The sequence below is a fragment of the Dasypus novemcinctus genome, chromosome 4 (assembly GCF_030445035.2).
Source record: "Dasypus novemcinctus isolate mDasNov1 chromosome 4, mDasNov1.1.hap2, whole genome shotgun sequence".
Lineage (NCBI taxonomy): Eukaryota > Metazoa > Chordata > Mammalia > Cingulata > Dasypodidae > Dasypus > Dasypus novemcinctus.
Genome location: NC_080676.1, coordinates 163,661,529 through 163,683,513, shown reverse-complemented (window position 1 = coordinate 163,683,513; position 21,985 = coordinate 163,661,529). Strand labels below are relative to the sequence as shown.

General features: G+C 58.1%; 1 protein-coding gene across 1 annotated transcript in view; it reads right to left on the bottom strand.

Annotated features, from left to right (window-relative positions):
* Window positions 1-21,985, bottom strand: part of UMODL1 (uromodulin like 1) — a 67,500-nt gene that overhangs the window by 25,145 nt on the left and 20,370 nt on the right. The window contains exons 7-11 of the mRNA XM_071214496.1: window positions 10,813-11,067; window positions 9,255-9,367; window positions 7,467-7,686; window positions 4,042-4,179; window positions 1,922-2,560 (exon numbers count right to left, since the gene is read on the bottom strand). Coding sequence (XP_071070597.1) covers window positions 1,922-2,560; window positions 4,042-4,179; window positions 7,467-7,686; window positions 9,255-9,367; window positions 10,813-11,067 — 1,365 coding nt within the window. The remainder of the gene's footprint in view (window positions 1-1,921; window positions 2,561-4,041; window positions 4,180-7,466; window positions 7,687-9,254; window positions 9,368-10,812; window positions 11,068-21,985) is intronic.

Below are 21,985 nucleotides of genomic sequence, written 5' to 3'. Positions count from 1 at the left end.
CTTGGAGAGCACAGTAGACCTCTAGCACCTGAACTTGGAGAGCACAGTAGACCCCTAGACCTGGACTTGGAGAGCACAGTAGACCCCTAGACCTGGACTTGGAGAGCACAGTAGACCCCTAGACCTGGACTTGGAGAGCACAGTAGACCCCTAGACCTGGACTTGGAGAGCACAGTAGACCCCTAGACCTGGACTTGGAGAGCACAGTAGACCCCTAGACTTGGAGAGCAGGGTTTCATGAAGAGCCCCAAAAAAGGGCACAGAACAAATGGAAAAGATGTAAAACCACATGGATATAACGGGCCAAGGTCAGGGTTAAGCAGTGTGTCTCCCCAACCAGATGGGCACAGGCCCAAGGAGGGCACCATTATTTTGAATGTAGAAGCCTCCAAGTCCTCTTCTTTCCCTCCCTCTGCTGAGAATGCCCCAAGAAATGGCCGTCTGCTCAAGAAGATGAAGCCCACTGCTGCTTACAGAATGTGAACTCTCAAAACAAAACTCCGGGAAAGGAAAGGGAAGATGAGCAGACTTCCCATCTCGAGGGCTGTCGGTGGCACCAAGGCAAGTCCTGTGAAGTCCCCACTCTACTACATGTGCAGGTGCTCCTACGTGACCTCCTGAGGCCAGCACGTCCCAGGACAGCCCCCAGCCCTGACACAAAAGGACTCTGGGCTCATCTTGGCCTCAGGTTACGGCTCAGACTCACCGAGACCGCCCTGGACCTTCAGACACCTGCGGGCAGGTTCTGCCGAGGGGCCGTCCACCTTGAAGCCCCGGGGTGGGCACTGAGGGGCCGGCCGGGTGGGCGCTGCTGGCCAGGGAGCCCCGGGGGCCTCGATGTTACTGGCTTACGTGGGCTTCAGAGTGTAGATCAGGAGCCTTCTCTCATTTGGCCGGAGAAAGCACTGCGGCCCTCACAGGTGACAGTGAGTTTCATCTGGGTGAAACCCAGGGTGGGTGGCCCGCCGCGTTTCCGACCCCTCTCCTGTGCAGCCCAGGCCCGTACCTTTGACAGCTGGGGACCTTGGCAATGGCTGAGTCCCTTCTGTGCAATGTGGACCTGCTAAGGGTGCAGAACTGTGGGGGTGCAGCACTGCTGGGAGGCACGGCGCTGCTGTGGTGTGCAGGAATGTGGGGGTACAGAGCTGACAGTGCAGGATTGTTTGGAAGTGCAGGATTGTGGAGGTGCAAAACTGTGGGGGTACAGAGCTGTGGGGTTCAGAACTGTGGGGGGATACAGAGATGTGGGGTGCAAAGTTGTGGGGGTGCAGGGCTGTGGGGTTCAGAAATGTGGGGGTACAGAGCTGTGGGGTGCAGGGCTGTGGGGTATAGGGCTATTGGGGTACAGCGCTGTGGGGATGCAGAATTTTTGGGGTGCAGGGTATGGGGTATAGAGCTCTGGGGTGCAGGGTCACGGGGGTACAGGGCTGTGAGGGTATAGGGCTGTGGGGGTGCAGGGCTGTGGGGGTGCAGGGTTGTGGGGATAGAGAGTTCTGAGATGCAGGGCTATGGGGGTGCAGAGCCGTGGGAGTGCAGAGCTCTGGGGTGCAGGGCTGTGGGTGTGCAGGGCCGTGGGGGTGCACCACTTGGCTGGGGGTGCTCTGGGGCTCAATGTACCCCACAGACCCAGAGGTCCTTCCCGGGCGTCCAGCTTCCTGCCCGAGCAGCCCACAGACCTGGAGACCCATGAAGTGGGGCAGAGAGGAGGGAGGAGGAGACCCAGTTCTCTGGAGACCAGAAAGCCGCACCGAGGGGCCCGGCACCCCCGCACCGCGCCGCTGGCACCCAGAGCCTGCGAAGGCTGTCCGCGCGGTTCCAGGAGGCCCTATGTCTTTGCCAACCCACAGTTGCACAGACCACTCGGTTCCCACCCCCTCTGGCCTCTCCCCCGCCTGAGAACACAAGCGGCTCGAGCACTCACCACAGGCGGGGGTCCCCGGCAAGACGGGGCTGGGGGCCGACGTCAGGCGGGGGGAGCTGGGGGCTCCGGGGCCTGTGGCGTCCAGGGCTGCGGGCGCCGTCTCCTGCGGGGGGGCGCTGGAGTGCCACAGGATGTGGCCCGTGGGGGCCACGGTCGGGGTAGGCCAGGAGGGCGGCTCGGGGGTGGCGTTTTGCAGGGACTGCCCGGGGGGGTCCTGCAGGCCGTCTGTGGCCCCCGGGAGGGAGCCGTGGGTCGGCCCGAGCGTGCCGGGGGCGGAGGCGGTGCTGGCCAGCGAGGCGGTGCTGGCCAGCCCGCCGGCCCTCCACTGGCCCGTCCCCAGGCCTGGGGCCGTGCCGGACACCTCCTCTCCCCTTCCTCCCCCTGTGCTGTTCCGGTCGTACCCAACCATGCCACCGTCACCCGCTCTCCCGGGTGGGGATCCAGACGCCGGGGCCCGGCCTGCCTCCGCGGTGTGCTCCAGGTACGCGGGGCCGTGCGACGTGGCGGGGGTCCCTGGGCCCGGGGTGGCCTTGCCTGCAGCTCCTGCTGCACCATCAGCCGCCACTCCGGTTCCGAAAGCTGGGGCCGTCCCCCCTGTTGAGGGAGACAGCGTGCCTTCCGCGGGGCTCACCACGTCACCTGCAAGACACACGGCCATTCAGACCCACAACCATGCTCGGGGGGGCAGCTGGTCTACCACTGATAGCTGAGGCCTGCTGGGAGGAAGGGTGCCCTGCTAGGAGGAAAGCCCGGGCTGCTCAGCCAGGCCGCACTTGCACCCCCGGGGGGACCCCAAGTGGGGGCCCGGCTGTGCTGGCGGGTGGTTTAGACGCTCACGGGGGCCTGTGTCAAGCTCTCGAGGGAAGCCGGGCAGCTTGTCCACTTTGTAAGTGACTGAGCTCAGACCCCGCGAGCCAGGGCAATGCCCGAGGACGTGGACACAGGCTCGGTGCTTGCTGGCCTCGGATCAACCCTCAGGCTGTCGGGGAAATGAACCGCCTCGCACTCAGGGCGGTGCGGGCCGGACTTTGGCAGAAATTGGAAAAAAAAACAATAGGAGACGAGGAGACAGAATATAAGAAGCGAGCAGCATCCGTGCTGGTCAGGGGTCCAGTGGCTCTCCGCAGGGACACTTGTCCACCTGCTCCTCCCGGCTGGAAGGGCCTCCACGGGGGGTGGTGGACAGGTGCCAGGCACCTCCGTGCCCGCTGTGTCCAGGGCAGGTACGGCTAATCCATCACAGCATTTTAATCGGGATGTTCCTCCTCCTGCTGTATGACTGACCCACTAGAACTGGCCCCCAAAAGACTTGGGGGGCAGAAATGTGGCAGGCCTGGGGCTCAGGAAGACCCACACTGAGCCGCTGCTCCGTGCTCAGCCCACGTGGGCTTCCACGCGCTCTCCAGGGCCACTTCCAGGCTGTCCCCTCCCTCCATCAAAAATGTAAAGTGGGAAGTGGACTTGGCCCAGTGGTTAGGGCGTCTGCCTACCACATGGGAGGTCCGCGGTTCAAACCCCGGGCCTCCTTGACCCGTGTGGAGCTGGCCCATGCGCAGTGCTGATGCGCGCAAGGAGTGCCGTGCCACACAGGGGTGTCCCCGCGTAGGGGAGCCCCACGCGCAAGGAGTGTGCCCTGTAAGGAGAGCCGCCCAGCGCGAAAGAAAGTGCAGCCTGCCCAGGAATGGCGCCGCCCACACAGAGAGCTGACACAGCAAGATGACGCAACAGAAAGAAACACAGATTCCCATGCCGCTGACAACAACAGAAGCGGACAGAGAAGAACATGCAGCAAATGGACACAGAACAGACAACCGGGGTGGGGGGGGGGGGGAGGGGAGAGAAATAAATAAATAAATAAATAAATCTTTTTTAAAAAATGTAAAGTTACATTTTCCCACTGCCTTGTCCTAAAGAGGAGCAGAACCCAGCCCGGATTCACTATTCCATGGTCAGTATCATTAGATCAACTTTTTTTAAATATCATTTTTAAAGAACTCAGAACGGAAAACTTTCTGTGGGCTCCCCCAAAATATTGGGGGGCATCAGACCCCATGCCCCCCGTGCTGAAAACCTTGCTGCCCCCCCACCCGCCCCGGCTCCCCAGAGGCTGGGGGACCCACCTGCACAGGCGCGGCCCGCTGGGCCGGGGTCGGCGTCGCCCGCCGTGCGGCATTCGCAGGTGTAGGCGCCCTCGAGGTTGACGCAGCGGGCGGCCGGCGAGCAGCCGTGCCCCAGGCTGTCGGCACACTCGTCCCAGTCTGCGGGGGGTGGGGGGGTGAAGAGAGGCGCCGGTCAGAAAGTGACGGGGGCTGGCGGGAAAACGGAACCGCGGGCGCCTCCGCTCCCAGGGAAGGCAGGGCTGCCGGGGAGCGGCAGGGAGCGGTCAAGGCATCCCGGGCTCAGCACCCTGAGGGAAGGGCCAGGGCGAGGGCCACCTCCCGGGAAGCCCGTACCTAGCCAGTGCCGCAGGCCCACAGCCCAGCGCCTCCCCCGTCCCCCTTCGGGGCTGCTTGGCTTCTCAGGGGGCCAAGGGCAGGGAAGGTGGCTGGTGGGTGCAACCCAAACGTGCAAAGCTTTTCCTCTCTTGTGTGTTCCTTCACCCCAGCCCCGGGAAGCTGGCCTTTACGCCTTTTCTCCCATATGCCAACATCCCGTGATATTTAGTGTTTCAGCCAAGAAGCAGGAAAGGTAACCGGGCCAGGAGGTATCCGGTAACAGCAACATGATGCCACGTGCCGATTTGCAAGGGCCAGGTGTTTTGACAGGTATAGGAAGGGCACTCGATGCCCCCCCGCCCCGTGTCCTAGCATTGGCTCTGGGCGCCCTGCTGTGACTTGAGTTGTGTCCCCAAAAAGACGCGCTCAAGTCCTCACCCGCAGTTCCGTGAGTGAGACCCTACGGGGAAGCTGGATCTCTGAAGATGTGATTCATAAAATGAGGCCACACTGGAGTGGGGGGTCCAGCACACTGAGCCGGTGTGCTTCTAGGAAGAGGGGATTGCACGCAGATAGAGGGGAGACGCCGCGTGGAGGCAGAGGCAGGGCTGTCACCCCACAGCCGAGAGCACCTGGGAGGGCGCCCCCTTCCCCGAATCCTGGGCTTCAGCACCCGGAATTCGGGCTTCCGGCCTCCGGCGCTGGGAGATGATACATTTCTGTTGTTTCAAGCTGGGGGCATTTGTCTCAGCAGCCACAGGAAACAAAGACGTGCCCCAAAGATCAGAGATGCCGTGTCTGTCCCTGGAGAGCCCCGCCCCTTCTGGCTTGGGCAGGAAAGACCCCACCCCTGCCCGCACCCAACAAGCCCCATGTGTCCTGGTCAGCCAGGGCTAGCTTGCGGCCAAATTTTGAGAGAGAAAAGTCCTCGGGGACGCCATCCCTGCCCTCTCTCCTCCTCTCCTCCCTTTGGGTTTCCCTGGTCATGGCCACCCCCGCCCCAGACCTGCGCTAAGAGAGTCTGACCGCCTCGTGCACTTTGACGTGTGACTGGACTGTGTAAGCGTTGATGCCGCAGGCCTGCAACAGAGCCTGAAGGAATGAACTTCTTGGGCTGTATTTCAAGCATGAAGGAGTTTCCCGCACCCCAATTCCACCCTTCAGCTCAGACCCGGCTCTGCAGGTCGCTGCCTGTGCCCCGCTTCTCCGGGAAGGGGGCTGGGGCGTCTCCTGGGGGATGCTTGGTAGCTGGGCAGGGCTTTGAAGGAGCCGCCTCTGCTAGCAGGGTAGGGTGTGGTGAGGGGCGTGATTCGCACGCGGGTCGCTCAGGCTGAGGCCAGGCAGGTAAGCAGAAGCACCCCAGGGGCATACCGTTCCACACCCGGCAGACAGCTGGGCTGGGCCTGGCTGGAGTTCAAGTCCCACAAGGGACTAGCTCCATTCTGTTCAAGGAGAAGCGTGCAGCCCCGGGCTGCGAGGCTCACTTGTTCTCGCCTTGCCTGAAACCCTGGCACACTCGTGGGAGTGCGAGACCCTGAGACCAGCGAGCGCGCCAGTGGACGCAGCACTGACCCCAGCCCAGCCCAGGGCCGCTTGCTGCCACCAGGGCGCCGCTCCACCCGCCCCGTCTGCAGGCAGCGCCTGGGGGCCTGGGGAGGCCGCGTGCGGGGCCCAGGCTGGCAGGAGGCACCAGGCAGATGTGCCCCGAGCTCAGCACGGCTGGCATCCCCGTCCAGCACAGGCGGGTCTCCTCGGCCCTCGCCGCCCCCGCCCCGAGCTGACAGCTAGCGAGGAGCTTGGCGTGAGCCCCGGCCGCGCAGCTGTCTCATGTTCCTGGGGCGGGAGGAAGGTGGGGGGCAAGAGCGCGGAGAACCTGATGCACCCCCAGCCTAGCCAGGGCGGGGCAGGGAGCTGAGGTCCCCTCCCCAAGGACGGGGGTGCCTGCCGCAGCGCTGTGGCCCCCGGCACAGCGTGTCCCTCCTGAGCTGGCCCCCGAGACAGGACCCAAGCCCCAGCAAGCTGGAGCTGCGGGGCTGCCAGGGGGTCACGGGCCATCTCTTGGGGCCCCAGGGTGCCCTTGGGAGGGGCAGCCCTGGGCCAGAGCCCCCATCCCTCCTGGGGGGCTGACAGGCACGCGGGCAAGCATCTGATTCCCACTCGGAGAAACGGGGGCACGTTGGGTCCCTGCAGCACAGAGGAAGTCAGGCCAACAGCAGCGCTGCAGAGTTCAGGGAAGGAAGACCCACGCAGGGCGTCATGCCAGCCCAGGCCAGGGCACGGGAGCTCTTCCCTCAGCCCCGCAGTGCCATGGGAGGCGGTCTGGGGCTGGGGCTGGGGCAGCGCGGCCAGGCCCGTGGCTCCTGCCGAAGGAGGCTGCGCTGGTGGGGCCAGGGTGGGGAGGTGCAGAGGGGACCCGCAGACCCAGGAAGCCATCCCACCGGGTGGCACCACTGGTGCATCCCGCTGTGCAGCATAATATGGAAAGGCAAGGGGTCCCGGGAAGGCTGAGCAGGAGCCCCTGGGCCAGCTTCCCCCGAGGGCAGGCGAGTGCCCCCACCTCTCCTGAGAGCAGAGGGGGGCGGGCAGGAGGCCGGGTACCCACTCAAAGGAGGGGGCGGGGGGAGGAGCAGGGGACACCTTCTGTGTCTGTGATTTCTGAACATTATCCACCTCCAGGCAACACTGAGCAAAATTCGACAACGCGTGGGCTAGTGAAGCAGCTCCGCGGGTTAGCAAGTCCAGCAGCCGCACGACAAAGCCGGGGTCCCAGCCTCAAGGCGCACGTGAGCACCCCAAACCCTTTCCCTCGTGCAGCCCTGCACCCGGACTTCCACCCTGTGCTCTGGGCCCGCTGCAGCCTAGCAACCTCATCCTGGTGGGTGCGAGCGCCACCCCAGACCCTCCAGAACCTTCTCCCACCTGGGCCCACCACGTGAGCTGCAAGCGGCCTCGGTGTTTCACGGCCCCCGTTCTGGTGAGGGAACACAAACTAACGATCTGCATTTCATTTATTTACTTATCTCTTGGGATAAAATGAATGTGGGCCCAAAGTAACGTAGCCCGTAGGTCGGAGGGCGCCGTGGCGCGCCGCGGGCCTGAGACGCACCTACCTTGCACCCATGTGCCCTGCGGGTCAACTTGGAACACTGCACTGGCCAGCAGAGGTCGGAGCAGGGGCGACAGGGTCTCCATGCCCACCGGGAACTCGGGGTCTCGCACCGTGATTCTGAGTCTCACGACCACGCTTCCAGCCTGGAGCGACACGATCTGCACCCGCAGCTTCCCCCTTCTGTGCAGGTCGGCCACGGCCGGCGGGAAGCATTTTTCAACCTAGCCGAGAGGAAGCAACGCGACTCAGAGGGAGCACGCGCTCCCATCGTCATCCTCTTCAACGCCGTGAACCGGGCGCCTGGTGGGTTCGGTGGCCGGTGCACAGAAGCCATTCGTCTCCCTTGAGATCAAGAAGAGACGCCCGCAGCCACCCTGCCAGGACCACGCAGGGACACGTGCCCGACTGCACCGGGCTTCGCTGGGACAGCGGGGATCGGGCCAGGTCTTTGTCGGGGAGCTCACGCCGACCACTGTGATCAGCCCCTGGACGTGAGGCAGTGGGTGAAAAATTCCCTCTGGCTGCCCCCGAATTTGGTGTGAAGATAATTTGTATGGGAGGAGAGGGAGCGAGACAGCCAAAGAGACAGAGAAAGAGAGACCATTGGACTGATGGACTGACTGACGGACAAATAGACTACCAAGGAACCATCCTCGTGGCTATTTGGAGCTGCCCCTCTCCTCCTATGGGCTGTATCCCCAGGAAACCCACAGGCAGAGCCAGGTGCTCAGGGCCCCTCACGCTGGGGCAAGAGAGACCCCAGCCGTGGCCCCTGACCCCCACCCCCTCCCCTCTATACCTGCAACACAATTGAATTGACCTAGAGAGAGAGCCAATTCACCAAGAAATCCCCAGCACGGATCTCCCCTGTAGGTGGGAGACCATCTCCTCGGGTCTCACATTTCTGCAAGCCTTAGGAGAAGAGGCACCAACTGCCCTTTCATTCCAGGATATTTTTTCAAGGATGCCTAGATAGAGAACAGCCTCAGAAGATAGCGACGGTGTCTTTCTCTGGAGCAAAGGAAAGCTTTGTCTACCATCCGGTACGACGCAGATAAGGTCTCCTGCTAGCACAAGTTCTGGAGGATTGCTTCCAGCCCACTAGAAAAGACTTGAGTTCCTCAGCCGTGACCCAAGCCCACGGTGCGGGAAGCTTGTACCTGAGCCCCTGGCCACCCCCGGAGGGACGTGAAGCGAGGGGAGCAGGCAGGAGCGTGAAGCTCGTGTCGCCTGCTGTGCAGGAGCAGGAACATGCTTTATCTCTGACCCAGGAGGCTCGTGTCCCCTGCCAAGAGCCGTGAAACTGCGAGGGGCTCACTCATTAGCGGGCAAGAAGGCTATGATCTCAGAGCCCTCAGCTCTTCCCAGATAAATAAGTCATTTTCCCTCCAATTCATCACCCGTGGATAGTGTCAAACACGGGTGCTGACTTCTCCCTTTAGCCACAAGGGAGGGGTGGACACTGTGACCATTGGCAAATGCTGGTCAATGAAGTTACCCCCAGGCAGGAAGACAGACCACCCGGGGGAAGGAAAACCAGAGGTGCCATCAAGTGGGGCAGCCCCTTGGAATTTTAGGCACGTGCTTCAAAGATGGACCAGCCCAATCCAAAATCTAGACTAAAAAGCCTATAAAAGAGAAAGATGAAAGCTTCCGCACAGCTACAGTGAGATTTGGGTTTCGCCCCCTGACGCTGTGATAAAACGTGGGCAGGCACCGCTGGCCTGCGTTTGGTGTTCTTTCTCAGAACCTCCACGGAAAGCTCAGCGTCTCGGTGCTCGGGCTTTACCTCATCAAGCAGCTGTCTGGAAAAGTCCTGGTATTCTGCGCTGCTGCGGTTGAGCAGCTTCTCGGTGACGTTGCGGTTGAGGATGCGTATTGTGACTTCAAACACCCGGGCCTCTGAGACAGAGAGCAGTGCGAGTTAGCTGAAATCGTGCTCCCTACGGCCTGTTCTCTTGAAGGGACATTCTTTAAATAGCACGTGTCTTCGTCAGGGGGGCTGCGATTCGACCGCGCACGTCGGCGGTCAGAGGCCCCCCCAGCATCCCGCTCTCCTTGGCCCGCTCACGGCCTGGGGCCCCGTCAGGCGCACGTGCTGGCCCCACCCACACTCCCACTCCTGGGTGACAACTTGTCCCTGGTTGCCCAAAACGTCCCCAGCTTTAATGCCGAGAACCTGCCTCCCAAGGAGCCCCTCAGCGCCGGGTCCATCAGTTACGTTGCTCACCCCACAAGGAGGATGCCTTCTCTTTGAACATCAGCAAAGCTGGGAAAGACTCGAGGTGACAGATGTGTCTCTTTCATCACCGAGAACAAATCAGGCCCCCGCAGCTGCCTCTTAATCAGTGGGCATTGGAAGCAGGTCCCACTGCAACTCTGCACCTTTCTCTGATTACATGACAGCTGCTAAGAGCTGTGCCCCTGCCCTGGTTTGCCCCTGCCCTGGTTTGCCCCAGCTGGGACACTTCAGCCCAGGGGACTTTGGGTTGTCACACAGTTGGCCACCTCTGTACAGTCCCTTTTTTTTTTTTTAAAGATTTATTTATTTATTTCTCTCCCCCCTCACCCTGCCCCGGCTCTCTGTTCTCTGTGTCTATTTGCTGCATCTTCTTCTTTGTCCGCTTCTGTTGTTGTCAGCGGCATGGGAATCTGTGTTTCTTTTTGTTGCGTCATCTTGTTGTGTCAGCTCTGTGTGTGTGTGGTACCACCCCTGAGCAGGCTGCACTTTCTTTCCCACTGGGCGGCTCTCCTTATGGGGTGCACTCCTTGCGTGTGGGGCTCTCCTACGCGGGGACACCCCTGTGTGGCACGGCACTCCTTGCGCGCATCAGCGCTGCGCATGGCCAGCTCCACACGGGTCAAGGAGGCCCGGGGTTTGAACCGCGGACCTCCCATGTGGTAGGCGGACGCCCTAACCACTGGGCCAAGTCCGCCTCCCTTTTAAGGCCATAGAAATGTCACCATTGAGTATTTGCATATTTCCAAATCAAGTCCCCTCAGAACCTTCTTAGCAACAGAGATGAGGTGGCTTCACGTGACCTGGTCTCTGATATTAGGCCTTCAGAACATGCAAAGGTGACTCTTCACGGAACTCCTCCCTGGGCCCTTGGATGCCAGAGGAGGCCCCGGCCGGAATGAGCCGCGCGGACGCGAGCGGGGCCATGAAGGCCCAGGCCAGGTCCCAGCTGGGGCACTGGGTGCCCTCCCCGCCCCGCCGGGAGCGGGCGTCCTGCCCCGCCGCTCCCCTGCCCCTGGTACCGACGACGCGGAGCCCCGCGGCCGGCAGAACCGGGACGGAAAAGCAGACAGGAGAAGCGACGCGGGCGCGTGAGGCCGGCCCTCACCTGTCCTGACGGTCAGCACGGCCGTGGCGCCAGCCCCGCGCGCCGGGCAGCCGGCCTTCACCCTGTACAGCTCTCCGGCCTCCAGCCCAGTGACGGCCACCGTCCTCCCCACCGTTCTGATGCTCCTCAGCAGCTCCTCGCCCTTGTAAATCTGCACGTGGACAGTGCAGTTCTGGGTGGAATCCACGCTCCAGGACACTTGGAAGCCGCTGCTGGTGACGTTGAAGACCGTGTAGTTTCTGATTGGAGAACAATCTAGAAAAGCCCCAAGGAGGAAGGGTCAAGAGAGGCCAGAAACGGCCCTTTTATCTGCTGTGTACGTAATACTGTTTTGCCTTTATTTAGCTCTCACCTATTTATTGATAAAGTCTACAAGTGCAGGACTCACTTTTTTTAAAAATTACAAATTAAACCCACTACTTCCAAAAAGAGCCATCAAGCCTTTCTTCCTTGAGGCTCCTGAGTCGTTTTGGAAGGGAGCAGAGGATTGCATGGAGGCGACAGGGAAATCTGAGATGAAATGGAGAAGCACGATAAGGTAACGTGTGACCTCTCAGCCCCTGGACCACTGAGCCAGGTTTGGGGGCAGCTAACCCAAGCTTGCTGAGGTCCACACTGCAAATAACGCTTTGTCGTGCTGCCGTTTTCGTCATCCAGAATCCGCGGTTCCCGAAGAGCCTGGGACCGTCAGCGGATTCATCCTACGGAAAACATTCAGTAGTGGCGGCTGCTACGGTGTGATTTTTCTGTCCTTTGTCTAAACACCGCCCCATCATAAACTCACAGGGATCTTAGCCTGTGTGCCTCCTGACAAAGACTTGATCTTTTGCGCAGGTGATTCGCACTCACCATGCTGAGAGGATGGACGCACGGAGTCACACTGAGATCCCTTGACTAGAATTAAAGCTCTTGGGGGAGGGGGTGGGGTGTTTCTCGGTCTATCTACTACAGGCACCTGAGCAATGTGAATTATATAAAAATGCCTGGTAGCCCTCTGTGTAGTCACCATCATTTTTATATCAGAATTTCAATTATATGGAGAACTATCAATGAGAAACATTTTAATCTTTTGCAAAATCGTATATTTTTTTTTAATTAAAAGGGTGTGAAGTTTTCCAAAGCCCTTTAGGTAAGGATTCTTAGGATATATATACTAGAAATCAATTTCATGAAAAAATTTTCCTTTCAGTAAAAAAATGAGAACCATACAACCCAATACATTTTCCTTTTTGCCTTGGCTCCCAGGAGGCTCAGAACCAAGCTGAACACACAATCACAGAGCTACTTAGTCCTGCTGCTCCTCTTCCCACTTTTCTAAATCTTGGTCTTCTGGTGTGTGCACTGTGGCACTGGAAGCCCTCACAGGTCCACTTCATAGAAGGTGGCTATAAACCACCAGAAACACGCAAGAGAGACGAAGCCCAGCTCTTCCTCCTCTGCCTTACTTGGACAGGATCCGTGAATTCCACCCAAACTCTGTCTTCTAGTACTCTCCTGGCATGGGGAGCTCGAGCACATGACGAAGCAAACACATCTGTATTTTACACTGAATTGCGCAGCCTTTTTCTGTATATTTGTCATCCAAATAGGCAAGGACACAGTAATTCCTTCTTGATGGTTCCCTTCATGGCAAGGAAAGCGGAATGTGTTTGGGCTGAGAGGCAGCCGGCGACTTGGACCCTGAGACAGTGCACCCCACACCCCCATCTCTCAGTCCCCGGAACCCTGAAATGAAAAAGACAGCCTCCCCCGGCCCGGCTGCCCTACCCTCTAACAACCACAGAGCTTTCTGCTCCTTTCCTGGAGAGCACGTGTCTTCCTGGGAAAGCAGAGAAGGGCCATGGTTTCTGTTCTGAAAACCCACTAAGAGCGCTGCGTGTTCTGATCTCATGCCGTAAAACCAGGCAAGAGCAAACGTTTTTGGAAACCCCGCTGTGTAGATGCCAACATAACTGCCGAGCACTGGCGAGGCCTTGGGGCGTCCCACCGGCCACTCTCGGGGCTGCTGGCTGCCACTTGGACCCCAGTGACTTGGAAAGAGCAGGTCAGATGAAGGCGCATGGCTAAGGGGACTTTGGGCTCGGCGTTGAGCCGCCACGACGTGCGTGCCACAAAGGGTGCATCTAAGATGAGTGGAATGAAAACACAGTAACCCAGAGGACAGGTGCTGGGGACACAGTCTGAGAGTGTCAGCTGGACTTTATATATCCTTGAATGTCCTGGGGGGAGAGTGTGAACTGCAGGGTAAACTATTATCCACGTGGTACAGCAGTGCCCCAAAATGTGCTCACCGAGTGCGATGAGGGTGCCACAAGGACGGGGAGGTGGTTGGTGTGGGAGGACTGGGGGGGGTATACGGGACCCTCTCATGTTTTTTAATGTAACATTTTTTGAGATGTATGTATCTTCAAAAAAATACAATTTACAAAAATGATGGGGTGGAGTGGGATATATGGGAGCCTCTTATGCTTTTTACTGTAACGTTCTTTGTGATCTATTAACTTTAATTTTAAAAAGTGTTAAAAAAAAAAAAAAAGGATATTGGTCCTGGCCACTCCTATTTAGAATTATATAGGTTATAGCCAGTTAATAGGAAAGGAAAAAGAAACAAAATAAATGCAGATTGGAAAGGAAAAAAAAAGCGAGAGCAGCAGGGCTGGCGAGGCACAGAGGGCCTGGCTGACGACCACCGATGCGCTCTTGAAATCGAGGTTCCGGTGGGCTCTTTGGTCAGGGGACAGAGGAACGGCCGGTTCTAGGGCTGCGAAGCCCTCGGGGACATCGCAGGAGGCCCTGCCGGGGTCCTGCCCCCAACCAGGCTGAGTGCACCCAGAGCAAGGCCACCCCTTTAACCCAAACGCTGAGCCCTCCCCCAGGACCACCTGCCGCTGCGCATTTCTGTGGCTCTTTCTCCAACGTATTTCTTGGAGGCACTCGGACTGGACAGTATTTGACCCAGGGAAGCGGCGATTCCAGGCGGCCCCACCTAACGTGCCCGTCCACAGCTCTTGCGCTCCTCCTGCACGCCAGCACTGAGGGGACAACGATGGGACGACGACAAATCCACACCCACAGCCAACGCCAGGCACGCGCCCGGGCTCCTCCAAGCCCACGCGGCCTCCACCGTCACAGCAGTGACACGGGGCCATGGGGCCACATTTCCCTGGAGAAGGCCACAGAGAAGGAGCTCATCCTACACCTGTTTACAGAAGCCGAGAGCATGTCCCTCCACTCTGGTCACGGAAGGGGCCGGGCTGGGGCTCTAGCCCCCTCCCACGTGTTCCCGCGACGTGCCCCCTTTGACCACCGGCTGTCACGCCGCCAGCCCAGCTGTCGGCGGCACAGATGCAGCTAACGTCCCCTGCGCACTGTGTCCTTACGGCGACACCTGCGCCGGGTTCTCCTACGAGCCCCGCCTTTCATCAGACGGTCAGATGGAACTAAGCGGCCAACTGGCAGTGACCAAGTCCACCCGCTGGGGCCGGTGTGGAGGACAGAGCAGCGAGGGATGTAAAGATGGCGGCCTTGGAGGGCAGGCCACAAGCCAGGGACCGCCGGCTGCCAGGCGAAGCCGGAGGAGGCGCGGAAGCTTCCCCGGCACCTCTGGGCGGACCGCGGCCCTGCCGACATCGTAACTTAAACCCGGTGGTGCTGATTTTGGATTCCTGGCCTCCAGAGCTTGAGGGAAGGAGTTTTTGACATTTTAATCCACCCAGTTTGTGGTACTTGCTTACAGTAGCCGCGGGAATCTCATTCACTTTCCACCTCTTGTTCTTTTTTTTTTTTTTTTTGAGGTATGGGAACTTGAACCCAAGACCTCATAAGTGGGAGGCTGGTGCTCAACCACATGGGCCCCCTTCCAACTCTTCTCGACCTAGTTTTCCAGGCAGCTGCCCAGGCTGGACCGCACCGCTCCTTACAAAGTTCTTTTTGTCGCTATAAAATTGGCCAGCTCCTAACACATGAAGTGACATTAGGCCCTCTACTGTATGGCAGACCTTGAGACATGTTAAAACTAGAAATATTCCTTCCAGCCCTCACCCTCCTCTGCCACAGGAAAGGCCCTGCCCCTTAGTTTTTAGGTCCTCATTAGCCAGGACTCCGTCCTCTGGTTGCACTTCAGCGGCTCAATGTCCCTGTGAAAAGGTGGCCTGCAAGCTAACACTCGGCCCCTGCTGTGAGCACGACGCCAGGGCAGCAGCCAAGCGGAGAGTCTGACGTTCACATCCCAGGGCCCTCAGCCTCATCCCACGGTCTTGACCCAAATCCAGGACTCAAGCGCTGTCTCAGTAAAATGCATCGATTATCCACGTCGTGAGCCCGCAGCCCTCGTTTATTCCAGGCTGACCTGGCCAGAGGGCGCTGCTGGGAACACCTCCATGCCCCTTCTCTCAAGGTCACATCTACCCTCCATTCCTGAGCTACAAAGGTAGAAACGCGGAGCTGAGCCCAGTTCCTGAACACTCACTGTGGAAAAGCAGGTTGGCGTTGGAGTGCTGGCCCCTGACCTTGAGTTGTTGCTGCTCGCCAGCCCCGGCTGCCCCCAGCGGGCACCCTGCCCCCACCAAGCCACAAGGTCGGGCGTGGTTTCTCGGTGAACCTGAGAAGCACTTGTCGGGTTCCAGCAAAGAAGCAGAATCCTGCCGGACTGTGTTGGGGTGACCCTAGAGAACGGTTCCCGTCCATTCTAAAAGCAGATGTTGGGAAGCGGATGTGGCTCAAGCAGTTGGGCTCCTGCCTACCATACAGGAGCTCCAGGGTTCGATGCCCAGGCCCTCCTGGTGAGGGCAAGCTGGCCCATGTCGTGAGCTGGCCCATGCAGAGTGCTGCCCCATGCAGGAGTGCTGCCCTGCACAAGGAGTCCTCGCCCACAGAGAGAGCTGATGCAGAAAGATAACGCAACAAAAAGAGACACAGAGAAGAGACAATAAGAGACGCAGCAGACCAGAGAGCTGGAATGGCATGAGAGAGTAATCGCCTCTTTCCCACTCCGGAAGGTCCCAGGATCAGTTCCCAGAGCCACCTAATGAGAATACAAGCAGACAACAGGGCTGCGGGGAGGAGAAATAAATGAATAAGTCTTTAAAAAAAATAAAAGCAAATGTTCCTGGGCGCTAATCAACAAGTATTTCCTATGGTTTTCTGTTTGTTCAGTAATCCAGACGCCCTGTGTGTCATTAATGGGGTGACTAATTTCACAAGAAGAATATCTGGGATTTGTGCTGAATTTTCCGGGGATTTATGCCTCTGAGCCGTTCCAGCAGACTGCTCATTTATATTTGCTTCTAAATTTAAAGCAGGTTGTTTCCCTTAGCACTGTGTGATTGGAATCGCTCTAAGTTTCCCTTCTAGATTCGTCTCTCCTGCCCTCTTGGAAGTGAAGCCTGAGCACTGTCAACGCCCCCCGCTGCCCCACGCCCTCTCTCAGAGATCCTGCCCCTCAAGGGGCAGGCGGCACGGCAGGGTTGGCAACCCTCCTGAGCGTAGAGCGTAAAGTCTAATGTTTTTTCAGATTACCGACCAGAGGAAAAATAACTACTCCTTCCTGGAGCCCTCATTGAGGGGACAGGACTGCCACCGGAGGCCACAGACCCGGTGGTGGGGGGACGGTCGGGAAGCAGGTGCGTGGGGTGGGGCGTGGGCCGGATCCGCTTCTCCAAGGCCATGACCTGCCGTATGAGACTCTTAGATAAAGATTTAAGTAAATTACAGACTCATATACCTTATTTATATAGATGCAAAAATCCTCAACAAAATACTATTGCTCTGAACCCAAAAGCACATTAAAAGAATTAAACACCAAAAAAAAAAAGACTCTTAGAGCAGGGTTCTGTCCCAGGGACGGGGCTGACGGCTGTTTTTTTGAACATCTGACCTCCTCTTGAGCTTCCCTTCTCATTCCTCTCTTCGGCTAATGCCTGCTGAGTCCCTGCTCTCGCCAAGCACTGGGGGCTCCTTTGGCAGGAGACAAGGCCCCTTCCCTTGTGGGAGACAGAACATTCCAGAGAGAGAGGACCGGCCCACAGGTGGTGCTGGCAACCAGCCCAGGGCCCTCGGCCCCTGGCATCTGCCCTGGGCCTCCACCCCCTCGCCCACCGGAGAGGGAGAGGGGTCAGCCGATAGGAATCGTGGGTTTTCTGGAGCACAGAGCCTAGCAGATCCACTGCCCCCTGACTCTCTCAACTCTGGGTCCCACGCGCTAAAGCAGGGAGAAGAGAGCGTGGTCCCTGGGTGGCACCGCCAGGCGCCGGCCGTGGGCCACACCGAGAGCGGCAGTCCTGGAGGGCGGCCTGGGGCATGGGGGGTAGGTCCCCAGGTCCACAGCGGCGTCCTCCACCAGGGTGCCAGGGAGCACGGCGGCGGACGGGGCAAATGAGCAGCCCGGGGCTGCGCCAGTTCTGCCTGCAACCACCTCCCACGCCCTGCCTGGCCTCAGTTTCCTCTCCTGTAAAATGAGCACAGTAAGAGCAGTCGTGTCACGGGGGTTCCTCTGAGAATTACGGGAGTTGAGGGCCACGCTTTGCTTAAGAATGGCGCTTGGCCGTGCTGAGCCGCTCTCAGCTGTGTTGTCGTCACGAGTGAAGGGCGAAGAAAAGAGCATGTGCCTTGAATTATGAATTAATTCAAACAAGGTATAACAAGATTCTCTCTAACCACTTCATGACGGTAATGAAGGTTCCAGCGTTTATTGCAGAATGTTGGAAACAACCTAGCTGTCCCACATGATGGAAATAACTCTGGGTATTAAATCATGGCTACAAAAGATCATTATTATTTAACCCCTGGAAATTATAATCATGAAGACCAGGCTGCGGCTTGGAGACCTCACATGCTGTAACGTGAAGCCAAGAAAGCGGAATCTAAGGTTTTCCCTGTAGTGGGATTTCCGGGAGGTCAAAACATGCCTTCACCGTGAAAGCGCATGGAAGGAAACGCGGAACAGGGGAGACGGCTCCACTGTCGTTAGAACGTTATTCAAGTGCTCAGTCAAGGTCGGGTAGGGCGCGGAGGCGCTGGGTGCACGGCCAGCCGCACGCCCGCCGTCCAGGCCCCCCGAGGGCCTCCGCGCCCGTAAGCGGGAACCACGACTGGGAAAGCAGCTGTTGGTCCCTTGCCGGTTGTCGCGGAAACCACCAGCTCGGCAAACCCAGCCTGGTCTGATGAACTCCGCGGTCCCCTCGTGCCAACGCCTGCTCGGCAGGCACCCCCCCCCGCCCCGCACCACACAGCCCCCCCCATCACCCCCCTCCCCTGGTCCCAGCTGCTGACAACAGGTCAGCCGGAAGAGGGAGCAGCTGCTACCTGCGATAGAAAACCCCAGATAGAATGTAACATTAAAAAAATAAAGAAAAAGAAAAAGAAAGAAAGAGAGAGGGAGGGAAAGGAGGAAAGGAGGGAAGGAGAGAGAGAGAAAGAAAAGAAAGAAAGGAAAAGAAAAGAAAAGAGAAAAGAAAAGAGAAAAGAAAAGAAAAGAAAAGAAAAGAAAAGAAAAGAAAAGAAAAGAAAAGAAAAGAAAAGAAAAGAAAAGAAAAGAAAAGAAAAGAAAAGAAAAAGAGAAAGAAAACCCCAGATGCCGGGGGCTGACGCAGCTGCGGGGGGTGGCGGCCCCAGCCCCGCCTCCTCCACCCTCGCGGCCCCTCCGCCCTAACCCCCAGGACGCCACGTGTCCAAATGGCCAACGGGGCCACGGCCACCGCCTTCCCGTGTGCTCTCAGCAGGGCCTGTATCCTCTAAACGGCCTCCCCACACCCCACAGGACACGTCCACGTGGTCTCACGGGGCCACCCTGGCTGCAAGGGAGGTAGAGGAAGGCAGCGTTCTCCACCCAAAACTCAACCGCGCCATCCCCAAAGGACCGGAGGTGGGGTCTGCCACGACCCCTGCGGGCCGCTCTCCAGCCAGCAGCCAGGGCGCACCTGGACGCAGGTGGGTCGGATCGTGCCCCCCGCAGCCCCAGCCTCCTCAGGTAGGGCCCCAGGAGCACCAGGGCTCGTCGCGGCGCCAGCATCTCAAGAGGAGCAGCAGGTATTGCGGAAGGACAGAACATCCCTACCGACGCTGAGGTCGTCCCCCTCAACAAGTTAAGTATAGAATGACCAGGCCATCGGGCAAGTCCATTCTAGGTAGATCCCCCAAGAAAGGGAGATCAGCGTGGCCAACAGACATGTGTACACCATGTTCACAGCAGCCAAAAGGTGCGAACAACCCACATCCACCCACCGCGTTGTGGAGAAACACGCCGCGCTATATGCATGCAGTAGGGTGCTATAGGGACGCGGCATGCAGTAGGGTGCTATAGGGACGCGGCATGCAGTAGGGTGCTATAGGGACGCGGCATGCAGTAGGGTGCTATAGGGACGCGGCATGCAGTAGGGTGCTATAGGGACGCGGCATGCAGTAGGGTCTTAGAGGGACAAGGGAAGGAATGAGTTCTGAGACTTGCTGCAACTTGGGAGAACCTTGAAATAAGCAAGCCTCATAATGACGACTACTGCATGATGACACTTGTAAGAGATCTCTAGAAATAGCAAAGATGCAGAGATGGAACAAAATTAGAGGTCACCAGGGGCAGAGGGAGGATGGGAGGGGTAGGAAAATGTTTGGACATGGAGTTTATATAAAGATATTAATTTTTAAGAAATCACCCCTGAGCCTGGTAATACCCCTGAGTCGGGGGTCCTTAACCTGGGTGGCAGCCACAGGTAGAACTCAGGGGGCCCCAAATTCAGAAGGCAAGAGGTCACTGACTCTTCCCAAAATGCAGCCCTTCCTTCAGTGAGGACACGGTCGACCAAAATCGTGGAAGCAGCTGCTGTGCCTTTGGCTTCTACAGTAATTCACGACTCACAACAGGTGGTGTGCTTCTCAAACTACCGCTCCTGCTCATCACGGCTGCTCTTACATCTCGAGGTTAGAAAAAGAATCCAGGGGCTCACAGATCACACCTTGGGCTGGTTTCTCCCAAGAGTGAGCCTGGAGACAAGGATCTGAGCACAGATGGTTTTACTTGGGAATTGGGACACATAAGGAGGTCCTACAGTGGGGAAGGTGATCGATAAAGTGTGGGCAACAAAGTTCAACCCACTGCCCTACTCCCAAAGGGAGTATCCATCCACCAATGCCAGCACCCACTGGTCAAGGGCTGCGGGTGGCAGGGGCCCCTGGCACGAGCTGCAGATCCCAGTGACGGGCAGTTGGTGGGAGCCCACCCAAAGCCCCGAGGGAGGGGAGGGACGGATTGCTGCGCTGCAATTCCAGGTTGTACAATTCTGATCACGGTGTCAAATAGCATTGGTTTCCTGTCATTTATATTTCATGCATCTGTTAACACGAGATACCAAAGGGATCGAGGCACATGGGACAGTGCCCCTAGTCCAGAGTCACTGCCGTGTGCTGGAAGTCCAGGGGGTGGACGTGTAAAGGACACCCCGGTATGTGATGTGCTCCTCCAGCCTGTGGGAAACACGACCGGCAAAGGGCCAGACTCCCACAAGGAAATTACAAGAGGTAGGAAGAGAGTTGAGGGAAAACATCTAGATTGGAAAGAAAACGGGGCAGATGTGGCTCAGGCAGTACAGTGCCTGCCTCCCAGATGGAGCTGCCTGAAGAAGAAACAGCAGACAAGAGCAAAAGCAAGGAGCCGACAAGGAGCCAAAAACAAACCAATGGCAACTGGACGAGGGCACCATCTCAGGGGTGGAGGGAAAAACAAAACAAAACCTTGAGGCGTGCTGTCTGATTGCTGCACCGAATTCAAATCTCAAGTCAAACACACTTAAAAAATTACGACAATGATGAAACTCTGAGTAATGTCGACAGCCTGGCTATTGGATGATAATAAGGAATGGTGACTTTGGGCTTTTAAGGGGTGACAATGGCATTGTGGGTTTTTAAAATCCATCACGTCACTTAGGGATATATTCTGAGATAGTTACAGATAAAAGGCTATGATGAAGGGCTTTGCTTCAGATAATGTGGGGGTGCGAGAGGCTGGGCGGGGCCCTGGCCCACCAAGGCGCTCATCTCCAGGACCCATTACACTCTTCCCTCTCCATTTGTATTTGTCTACAGTTCTCTATGATCAAGACTAAAACAGGCCCTGGCCCTGCCCCATTTGCTGCCCTGCCTTGGACACCCCTCCAGCTGCAGGGGCCTCTGGGTGCTGATCCCACCTGGCTCCCAGGCCTGTCGTCTCCTGCTGCTGCTGTAGCAACCCACGCCGTGCACGTCCTGACTCAAAACCCCACGGGCTTGTTCTCCTACAACCCTGGAGGTGGGAAGACTCAGGTCCAGGTATCGGCCTGGCCGGCTCCTTCTGGAGCTCCAGGAAGAGCCTGTTTCCTCGCCTTCTCCAGCCTTTGGAGGCCGCGGCATCCCTTGCTCGCCACCCCTCGTGCCTCCTGAGCCAGCAGCTTGCGTCTTCTCCCCTCCCGGCCTCCTCTAATTCCAGCCTCTCTGATTCCAGCCTCTATTTTATAAGCACCCTTGCGAAGATGTTGGGGCCACCCAGACAATAGAGAAGAAACACTCCCAACAAGGTCCTTAACCGAGCCACACTTGCAAGGTCCCCTCTGCCTTGCCAGGTAACATAAACAGGTTCAAGGGAGTAGGGCATGGACCCCTGTGGGGCCATTATCCGCCCATCATACTTTTCCTTCCCTCTTGACTGCTCTCCCCCTGACTGCCTCATGGCTCACCTACACTCCACTCGGGTCTCTGCCCAAAGGCCGCCTTGCCCGGGGGCCCTGCCCTGACCACTGGGCTAAGACAGCAGGCCAGGACACGCCCTGCCCTGCCACCACCTACATCCCTTTTCTTTTCAGCAGCTGATCATCTCTGCATTTTGTATTGCCCATCTCTGGGCCCTCTTCTCTCACTGAATGAGAGCTCCCTGGGAGCTGGGCTCATGCACTGCAGAATTCCCTGTTAGAACGGCTCTGGCATACAGCAGGCACTCACTGAAATATATATCCAGTGAGTGTGTGAATGAATGAGTGAGTGCTACATTGACCCTCACCACCATCTGAAGGTCAACATCACTATCCATTGAAGCTGCAGGTGCATCTGCTCGTCCCCTGCCAGGCCAAACCCCAGCCCTGCCCACCCAAGCGGCCTCCACCTGCAGCCTCACCCCCACCCGACAGCCCTGCAGCACATGGCATCACCCTCCCTT